Raw genomic sequence first — 11209 nt, forward strand, 5'->3', positions numbered from 1 at the left:
GCTAATCGTGCTCTTTCCAAAGTTACTCCTTGAGAAGTGTTAACACATTCTTATTTATTCTTATCTAGGACAAAACAATAAATGCAGTAATCGTTCCATTTCTGGCCACTTGGTCGGCTGATTCATTATTTCCCAGATACTCCAGCATAACCTGACAGTTAAAGGTTTCTAAATCAAAAAAAGTTTATTAGTATCTTTTCCACAAAGAAAATCTCTTAGAATCAGTGATTCTAAAAATCATAACCTAATATTTGGCCGTTTAATTTTCTAAAACAACTTCTCTATATAGAAACAGATTTTTTTATTATTATTTTTACTTTTAAGCAACTGCGCAAAGATTAAAAGAATTTTGAATAAGTGATAAATTAAAAGTAAATAAAAGTACCTAAATTTTTCACAAAAATATGTGATTTTTACTTTAAAAAAAATTGAACCGATACATAAATTCATAAGAAAATGGAAAATATTATTTTAAAAATAGGAACTACTGAAAAATTTCTTTTCTTTATCCAATTATTTATTGCTAATATAATAATTTAGTAATAAATAAGAAGTGACTAAAAAATAAATTTGAAATTGAATTTTTTTAAATTGAAATTGCTTCACATTCTTTTCTTTTTGTGGAAATTTATATAATTATGAAATTTGAAAAATAATCTAACAATTTTTTTCCCCCTACAAATCTAAATAATTTTAATAATGAATTCTACTGAAAAAAATATTTAAATTAAAAAAAATTTAAACTTTTTTTTTTGTACGCTGATGATTTAAGTAATGTCAATTTTTTTTTCATAAAATGCAACCGTGTATGTAAATATATAAATAGAATGGTACAAACCTGAACTTTATTATTATTTTAAATTTTATTTTGATTATTTTTGTTTTTGTTTTCAGTAACTGTTGTTTTGTTCCTGTTTTTTTTTTAATGATGTTCATCTTTATTGTGGTGTGCTGCGCTTCCTCTTCCGCGATATCTTCTCCTACCTTCTCCACTTTGTTGTTCTTCGCTGCTGTTACCCCGATAAAAGTGATTTCCATTACTGTCAAGGAAAATATTAGAAATATGATTAATAAATATTCATTTTATTAATTTATTTATTCATTCATTGTGTTTTATGGTCTTGTTTGCACAATTTATTGATCAAGGTTTTATTTTAATATGGAATAATAATGAAAAAACAAATAAAGGGGAATGATCGGCTGATATTGTCGCAAAGCTCACTATTGGATACTGTAGTGGTACTAAACTAAATACATATGTACCACATTTTAACTTCCTGCGATTTACGTTTTTTTGCTTAACCCCCATACAAAAGTACACATCGATTTGTAAAAAAAAAAAAGAAAGAAAAAAAAACGTTACCACATTCGCGGTAGCATAAAAAACGTATATCTCCAGTAAAAATACAAAAATTGGAAAAATCTGTACCAGGATTTCACAAGTACTACCCACATCTTAGGATATAATAAGAATAAGTCAAAACTATGGCATTCACCTGTAATATCGATGTTTCTGATTAGTTGATGATTGGCTGTAAGTTCTATTTAAATGCGGAAGCGTTGGAGGAGCGTGACCCACAACCTCGTGATCTAAGTTTGGTCGATTCCCATGATATTCAGCACTGTTGAAATAAAATGGCACCTCTGTGATTAAACGAACTTTAAAATAACAATAACAACACATCACAATATAATAACGCTAAAATAAACACATATAAATAAAATCATGTAAAAATTTTATAAACAAACAATAAAAGTTATTACGTACTTAGATTTGTGCTTCTGAGACCCATGGGCCCAGTAGAGCTGGGTCTGCAGAGGTGGGAACCTCTGATGGTCGTTATTACCGCCTCCACTACCACCTCCGCCGCCTCCTCCGCCGCCGCCGCCGCCTCCACCACCACCGCCACCTCCTCCTCCACCTCGCCTATTGCCGTACCTACCACCGTTGGAACCCTTATTTAACTGGGATCGAAGGGAATTCATCTGAAATTTAAAGTATTTTTTTTTTAATGAGAAATCAATAACGCAACATTTATTTCATAACTAAATATTATTAACTATTTTTTGCTGGAATAACGTTTCTTCAACCAAAATTAAGCAGAGAAACCTTCAATAGGTAGTCAAATCTCAGACTGCTCGTTTTTAATTATTTAATGAATAAATATATTGATACTTGTAAAGTATCTAAATTCTAAAGCGTAAAATGTATTGATTTTGATATTCATGATTTCTATTAATTATTTAATGAATAAATATATTGATACTTGTAAAGTATCTAAATTCTAAAGCGTAAAATGTATTGATTTTGATATTCATGATTTCTATTAATTATTTAATGAATAAATATATTGATACTTGTAAAGTATCTAAATTCTAAAGCGTAAAATGTATTGATTTTGATATTCATGATTTCTATTAATTATTTAATGAATAAATATATTGATACTTGTAAAGTATCTAAATTCTAAAGCGTAAAATGTATTGATTTTGATATTCATGATTTCTATTAATTATTTAATGAATAAATATATTGATACTTGTAAAGTATCTAAATTCTAAAGCGTAAAATGTATTGATTTTGATATTCATGATTTCTATTAATTATTTAATGAATAAATATATTGATACTTGTAAAGTATCTAAATTCTAAAGCGTAAAATGTATTGATTTTGATATTCATGATTTCTATTAATTATTTAATGAATAAATATATTGATACTTGTAAAGTATCTAAATTCTAAAGCGTAAAATGTATTGATTTTGATATTCATGATTTCTATTAATTATTTAATGAATAAATATATTGATACTTGTAAAGTATCTAAATTCTAAAGCGTAAAATGTATTGATTTTGATATTCATGATTTCTATTAATTATTTAATCATTTTTTTTTTCGACTCTAGTTAAAATCATTTAAAATTTATATCCAGTACACCGCAATACTTTGTGGAAACTCCCGCATGGCAATAATTTCAACTCAGGATTGAGGATTCGTTCTAGTGAGGGTTTATTATTCAAGAAACTAGTTTTTTTGTTTAATTCGACATCTACCTTATTTTTGTGTGACGATAATATTTAAAATTATACTAAATAACTGTAAAACCAAAATCAAAAATTGGTTAAAGCAATTTTTGAATTAATCATAAAGGTCATTAAAAATAAATTATTTAAAAGTTCGAATAAAGATTACAAGAAAACCAAAAAGAATCAGTACAATCGATTAAAGCTTACTTCTTTACGTTGATCTTCATTTTCTTTTACTAATCGTTTAATTAAATTATCAGCATCCTCAAGCCGGCCCGCAGTATCGTTGTCTGAATTCTCTTTTTTAGCTGCCTCCAGTTGTCTGGACAAAAAGAAAAAATTATTTAAATTTTTGTATTTTTTATTTTTAAAATTTAAATTCTATTATAATTATTATTTTAAATCTCATTGACAATTTTTTTTTGGTATTCAGAATGTTTGGGTGACTATTCAGCTTGAAACCTCAATTTCTTATTATTTCAAATTTGTGTACATAATGTACAGTTTGTAAATAAATATTATTATTATTGTTATATTAAATTCTATTTGAATAAAAAGAAAAGAAGCTAACTTTTTCTGATGTTCAACCAATTGTAATAAGCTAGCGTTTTTAGTATTAGCTTCAGCCAAAGATGCTTTCAACTCGGCTACCTCACGTTCCAACATTTCTACCTGGAGAGGTCTGTTGTTTACATCTTTGGGCGAAAGTATTATCTAAAATTGAAAATATTATATAATAAAAGTTGTATGATATTTGTTATTATAATAAGCTAAGGGAAGGAATTAGCTTAGTCGTTAGCGTGGTGGACTATTAAACCGGAATTCCCAGTTCAAAGGCAGGCGTGTTGTTCTTAGGAGTTTCTGTTCTTGGGAGCCTACAAAGATCACTCTTTGGGGATGAACAGGAATATCTGAATCTAGAGAGCTGTCCTGAGTCCTGCAGTGAATTGAGAAGGTTCCGGCCGTAAATAATTACAGTATTGACGCGCCTTAAAATAAATAATAAATCAATTTAAAATTGATGATTATATTTTTTTTTTGTTTTTTAAAAATTTAAGACCAATCAACAACTGAGGCGCTTGGAAAGCTTTTCTTTATAAAGCATTATCGATCTCCAGATAGTGTTCTTTCATCACAAAAAAAAAGCACTGGACACTGAGCTTAAAGAAGCTCTTAGGAATTTCTGCAGAAAATTCAAATTTAATTTAGTTTTATTGTATATTTTGAACTTGTTTTATTATAAAATGACTTATCAGGCAATTAAAGTAACAGTACATTGAATACACTCAATAAAACATTTCTAAAACATATTCTAACGATGCAAGAAAATATTAGGCCTACCTTAGGTTTACAAACATCCTCAGGTGAGGAATCTGAACTTGACTGCAACATCTTCACACCAACATTTCCAAAGATTAGTTGAAATTGTAAATCTAAAATAAATAAAAAATGATTTAAAAATAGAAATTATTATTGTAAAAAAAAAACCACCACTTCATCCTATCGCCATCTGTAGTTAATTGTGTCAAACAATAATTGTAGTAGCCATTTTACCCAGAGTGAATTTTTAATAATTAATAAAAAAAAAATTACTAGAAATAAATAATGCTGTTCTGTAGTAAACTTAAGTGAGCAGCTATAAGAATAAATACAGGAACAAATAGAGGCCTTAACAGTTTGGCCTGTGATTATACAGAAATTAAATAAATAAATAAGTATTTACAAAAGTGAAAATATAATAAGTGAAAATGAAAGTAAAAATAAAATAATGAAACAGCAGAAATTAAGGAAATAAATTAAAACAATTAGAATTTCGGAGGAAGCTGAATAGAAAGTAGATAACTGAATAGACGGGATTTAAAGATGGATAGGGTAGGAGCATGGCGGACAGATGAAGGCAAGGAGTTCCAGAGAGAGGTAGCACGTATTAGGAAGGACTTGTCAAAGGATGAGGTACGGTGAGAGGGAATATAGAGATCAGATGAGCGAGATCTAGTGTTACGGGAATGGATGGAGGATTTAAACTTGAGTTGAAAAATATAGGAAGGCCTTTGAGACTGGATGACTTGAAAAAGGAAAGAAGCCAAAAAATATTGGCGGCGATAGACAGGAAAAAGCCACTTCAACTCATCGTAGCAGTGCAAAATGCGAGAATCTCTGGAAATGCTGAAAATAAATCTTATGAAGCAGTTCATGAGGCGCTTAAGCTTAGCTTCAATATCACCAGAAAGACCGCCATACACTAAACAACCATAGTCGAAATGGGGGAATATAAGAGAGGAAACTAGGAGTTGCCGGGTCTTAATTGGAAAAAGGTGACGGGAACTATTAAACTGCTTAAGGATATGGATGGAACGACGAGAGATTTGGGAAACATGGTTTTTCCAGGATAGGTTTTGATCGAAAGTGATACCAAGGTTTTTCACAGAGGAACAATATTTTATTGGGGTATTGTAAAGGAAAAGATTAGGAAGAGGAGCCAATGATTTAAGGAGTGGGTTGGAGCAAATAACAATAGCTTTGGTCTTTTCTACATTCAGGGTAAGTTTATTGTTCGTGGCCCATGCTGAGATATTATTGAGGTCTTCTTGAAGTTTAAATACAGCTTCAAACAAATCCGACGGGGAAAAGGATAGGTAAATCTGAAAATCATCAGCATAGAGGTGATACTGGGAATGAGAGATGGAAAGAGGAAGGTCATTGATGTAAATTGAGAAGAGGGTGGGAGATAGGGAAGAACCTTGAGGTACACCGCGTGACAAAGGAAGAAGTGAAGAAGGATTACTATCGGGAGTGACAACGAATTGGGAACGATTAGACAGGAAGGATTGGAACCAACGGAGGGTGCTATTGGAAAAAGAGAGGGATTGTAGTTTAGATAGCAGGATATGATCAAAGACTTTGGAGAAGTCTAGGAGTATAAGGATGGTAAGTTTTTGGTCGTCAATAGCCGTCTGCAAGTCATTCTTAAGGGACAATTGTCCCAGAATAATAAATTTCTTTTCTATTTCTATGTATATATATTAATATATACTATATACTATATTATATATTAATATATAATACTATATATATTAATTTAAGGCGTATCTGACGCGCCTAGCTTCAGGTCAGTGTTTATTACCAGACAATTATAAGAAGTTTCGACAAAGAAAATTTAAGCGCAAGCAGAATTAAAACCTGGGATCTCCGCATGGGACTCTAGACACAAACTATTCTAGGTCAGTAAGCTAATCATGAACTTGCGTAAAAAAATAAATAAATAAATAAATAAGTTTGGCCAAGTCTGGAGTCTACAATTCTTGTGACTTATTAACACACCTATGTATGGTTTTTCTAAGTCGCAGACGAAGCTCAGTGGCCTTGTGGATCCCCCATAAAAACAGACAATGTAGCACTTCGATATCCCTATTTCCCTGAATGGGTAACGATGAAATCTCAGGGCCCAAAGGGACCTTGAAGTTAGGTACAATTCAGATTATTCTAAAGTATTTGTTTTTTTATTATTTTTTTTATTTATTTATTTTATTTTATTTTTTTTTTTTTGTAACCTCTACAGGGAGGGCTTATTTATTCGGAATTACGGTGAGGCTCTGTGCAGAAGAAGGAGGAAACGGATTCTCATATCCTGTTTGATTGCCTCAATATTGCAAGGTTGAATGAGATATTTGATTTACTGCTGCCGGGTGTACTGGGGACCACAGTTTTTCTTCTAGGACCTTATAAAGAGAGGAGGGTTTACCTTCTAAACAATATAGAGGAAGGAACAATAAGTCTCTCAGACTACGGAGCCTTAGGAATGAAACCCACTTTGTCTGTGTAATAATTAATATAAAGATAAAAGACTACATTGTACACTGATTCATGGACAGGACGTCTAAACAGAACTACAAATAGCCTTGAATTGACTACCAGGACTTGATAGTCTCCTTAAGAACCATTTAGCTGTCTTAAGAAAAAGCCTCCTCAAAAAAAAACTCCTATAAAATAGATGTTTATACAAAAAAATCTTGATCACACATAAATTAAATATCTAAAGATATCGCAGTAGATGTTTTTTGGGGAAAGCAATCACAAAACTAAAAAAGAAAAACCACTCAGAAAAGTGATTTTTCCGGTTGGAAGAATTTAACCAAATCACTTTCTCTCGTCAGATCAAGGTGGTGGACTTCCAAGTATCATACAAATTTTGAATTTCCTCATTTTTAGCTATCTTATCTATATACAGTGACTCCCATTAATATTGGGACACCTATTACAAAATGATTTAAAAGGAAAATGAAAACAACAGACAAAAGTTTGGAATTTTTTATTTATTTTAAATTACATTAGCAACATCTGTAGAAATTATATATAAGAATAAATCGATGAAATTCCAAACTGTTAGGTAGCACTTTTTGAAAAAGTGTAAAATAAGGCTCTCAAAAATATTGGGACACCAGAAGTGCTAGAGTTTAAATGTTCAATATTTAAAATCTCCTACTATTTAATAATTGGTTGGTAATAATTTAATAATTGCTTTTTGACTTACAATAGCCCTCTAACGATCAGGCATAGGTGAAACAAGTTTTTGGTTAATTCAGGTGGTGTTTTTTTCCCATTCTTCCAGGAAACATCGTTTTAATTCATTTTTGTTAGATATTACTCGTTTACTTAAAGCACTGGCTAAATATTGCCATAAATGTTCAATGGGATTAAGATCCGGTGACTGCGGAGAGGTTTGGAAAACTTTGGGCAATTATATAACAGTCACTGACGTATCACCCAAGCCGTAGGTTTGGGGTCGTTGTCTTGGTAGAATTTAGAAGACCCTAAAATACCAAATGTTTGGGCACTTTTTTCAAATTATATTTTAATATATTACTATAAACCATTTTGTGCATCATTCCATCAATAAACACTAATTCTCCAAATCCTGATGCACATTCAGCTCCAAACCAGAACTGACCCACCTCCACCCGGAGGTGCAGCTTTAAAACCCTTTAAAGTAGGCTGTAAATTCTTCTTTTCGAGTTCAGCATTCGTTTTCCTCCAGACCATAACCCTTCCATCTGACTGGAAAACATTAAATTTTGATTCATCGCTAGAGTATATCATTCCAAAAGTCACTATTTACATTGAAATATTTTTCGGCAAATTTCACTCTCTTAACACGATTTATCTTACTGACAAAAGGATTCTTCCAGGCTACTCTACCATGATAGTCGAGTTTTCTTAGCACTCTCCGAACTGTTTCTGCTCCTTTTTTGCTCTCTGAACATGTCAAAAATTTCACATTGAAGTTTTGGAGCACCAAGTCGGTGATCTTTTTTAATTCTTTTAATATATAACGCTGCTCTCTCTCTCAGAGAGCAGTTGAGGACGGCCTTTTTGTGGGGTTGAAACAATTCTTTTTTCTTTTTGGTAACGCTGAATGATGTTCTACACAGTAGATGTTTTAGGTCCGATCAGTTTTTCTGTCTCTCTAACACTTTTTTTTGTCTTTGTGCAAAGAAATTACAATTTTTCTTTGTTCAATCGTTGTATTTGTATTTTTGCGCGACATGTTATACCTGGCTTGATTTATATAAACTAATATAATTATTAATTTCATATTGAATATATGCTTAAGGTAAATATTTACAAATTGTATAGATATTCGGGCAAAACCTTGGACAAACTATAAATTATAATAGTGTCCCAATATTTATGAGAGGTAGAATTTGCAATTATTATTATATATATTTTTTTTAATCTACCAAAACATTTTTATGTACTTATTTAAATAGTTTTTATTTAATTAATAGTAATTATAAAATGAAATGAATTTATAAAAATTTGAATAAATGGGTGCCACTTTTAATTTTCGTCAATTTTTAACTTCTGTATGTACTGTCCCAATATTAATGAGAGTCACTGTATATAACTTATTAGAGGAAAAAATCAGACTTAAGGAACCTCAAAACAAATTTTTTTGGTAAAAAAAAACTCCATTCCAAAAAATATAGAATCTTCTAAATACAGGATAAGAGACTTTTTAAAAGAAGTATTTAAATCTGATGAATCAATGGGTGTTGTCAATTAAAGGAAGGGATGGAATTCCCAATGAGTGGATAATTGAAGTATAAACTAATTTTAGATCTACATAATCATAAGATGAAAAATTCAAAAGTGAAAAAAATAAACTATAACTCACCTCTGTTTCTTAGTCTAAGATTTTCAATTTCTTGATGAAGACTGGTCAGCATGATATGGTGTTGTTCTTGTAGAAAATGTAAATTTTGTTCCAATTGGGTGATACGTAATAATGGATCAGCAGACATGCAAGGCAGCAATATTGGTTCCACCGTCCTTACAGGTTCCGCACCTTTTTTGCCAATCTATAAAAAAAAATAAATAAATTAAAGTGGACTAATAAATAAAATTTGAGCAGAAATATTAATACAAAATTTAATAATGAATCTTATTTAAAATAGAGAAAAAAACAAATTAAGGAACTATTCTTAATGTAATAGATAATAAACCATATTGGTAGATAAAGATAAAGCCAAATTTTTATTCAGTATTTTCAAGATGATGTTTTTTTTTTATTTTTAAGCGAATTACCTGATTATTGTAGGTTACAGGCATTTTCATTAAAACCTGGGATGCCATTGTGAAAAATTCACGTTTCAAAAAATTTGTGGGGGATACTTCGTAAATTTTGAACACGCTAAGTTATCAAAAATATATATAATTTTTTTTTTTTTTTTTTTTTTTAATGTTCACGTCACTTTTTTTAAAAAATGTTCGTTATTTACACAATAAATTCACTGCCTTTTAAACTTAAATGACCAACAAAACTTTTAAAAAATAATAATAGTTCATGGAAAGAAAAAAATTTTTATCACTTAATCACCATACACATTCAATAATATCGCCAAGTGAACGAAACTTTTAAAGAAATTATAATTGTATTAATATTAATAATAAAAAGAATTAGCATAAGTGAAAAGAAATAATAATAATAAAAAGTTATCCAAGTAAAAACAAAATAGAGTGGGATAATAACATCTAAGGGGAGCACAATTAAAATATAAAAATAATCACATATAACTTTTCATTTCTTTTTTTACCGTCAAACCACAAATACTCTTCTACATTTGTGTTTTTTTGAGTAAAAACAAAAAAAAAAAAAAGAAACAAAAAAACAAATGTTCAACCCGAAAGCTTTAGTATCTGCGAACAAATATGGCTGTGCTTGCACGATTAGAATGTACGAATAGATCTGGGTGTTTAGAGAGCTAAGAACACATTTTATATGTGTGTAAGCGAGGTGAACGACGGACGGGGCACCCTGTATTGATTTTATTTAGAAACAACCCCTACCCAGGCTAGATTGTACACTTTTATTTATCCAGTTTAATGAGAGTAATAAAAAAAAAACAATGTTTCTCTTAATTGTATTGAATTTTATCTTAATAAATAAAAATATTATCTTCATATTATTGACTACTTAAAACGAAATAAAACCTTTATTTGCGTTTATTTTATTTATCATTTTTTTACGTAAACCATACTGGGAAATGTTAACAATAATATCCTAGTTTACTGGCTGTAAAAAAAAATAGGTCATTTAAAGAATTATCAACTTTTCTATTGGAGGGTTCACTTTAATTGATAACAGTATTTAACCCCCCCTAAAAAGTAAATTTAGCCAAATTTTAGTGCATAAATTAACTAAAAGTGTTATATATCTTTGTTTAAATTAATACAACCCATTTCCGGTGATCTCACTTTTTTTTTTAAATCCCCCCCCAATGTTTTTAATTAATATTTATATTAAAACTGTCCGGTAGGACAGTTGTATAAGGGTTGACCATCAAAAACTGCACGAAAAAGTGTAACGTTGAAAAACACCCAACTTTGACAATTTTTTTCTATTTTTCTATAAAAGATAAAATTCCCAAATTTTCTTTAAATCTTACTCCAAACCATCCTTTATAACTGTAATTTTTTTGCAACCACCCAGATCTAATAGGTTTCGAGAAAAAAGTTGCCGAAAATGAGCAAAAACGGCTTTTTCAAAAAATGTTCTTGTTCTTGTTGTTGTTGTTGTTACCTTTCTTGTAAACAACGTACCGCCTAAACGCGTGAACCGATTTTCTTGAATGAGGTGTCATTCGATTCGGAATTTTATGTAGATGTGCCTTTTGGGGGTCT

At 30.2% G+C, this 11209-nt stretch overlaps 1 protein-coding gene across 1 annotated transcript; it reads right to left on the minus strand.

Moving 5' to 3' along the window:
• Nucleotides 1-922: 922 nt before the first annotated feature.
• Nucleotides 923-9661, minus strand: LOC141447891 (uncharacterized). The gene is made up of 7 exons (XM_074115797.1): nucleotides 9614-9661; nucleotides 9204-9387; nucleotides 4370-4461; nucleotides 3600-3742; nucleotides 3236-3350; nucleotides 1769-1986; nucleotides 923-1040 (listed from the first exon to the last, which is right to left on the minus strand). The coding sequence occupies exons 1-7, from the start codon at nucleotides 9659-9661 to the stop codon at nucleotides 923-925; spliced, it is 918 nt and encodes a 305-aa protein (XP_073971898.1).
• Nucleotides 9662-11209: the final 1548 nt, after the last annotated feature.

Source organism: Rhodnius prolixus, unplaced genomic scaffold, assembly GCF_049639745.1.
Source record: "Rhodnius prolixus isolate KJV_2025 unplaced genomic scaffold, Rpr scaffold_13, whole genome shotgun sequence".
Taxonomy (NCBI): Eukaryota; Metazoa; Arthropoda; class Insecta; order Hemiptera; family Reduviidae; genus Rhodnius; species Rhodnius prolixus.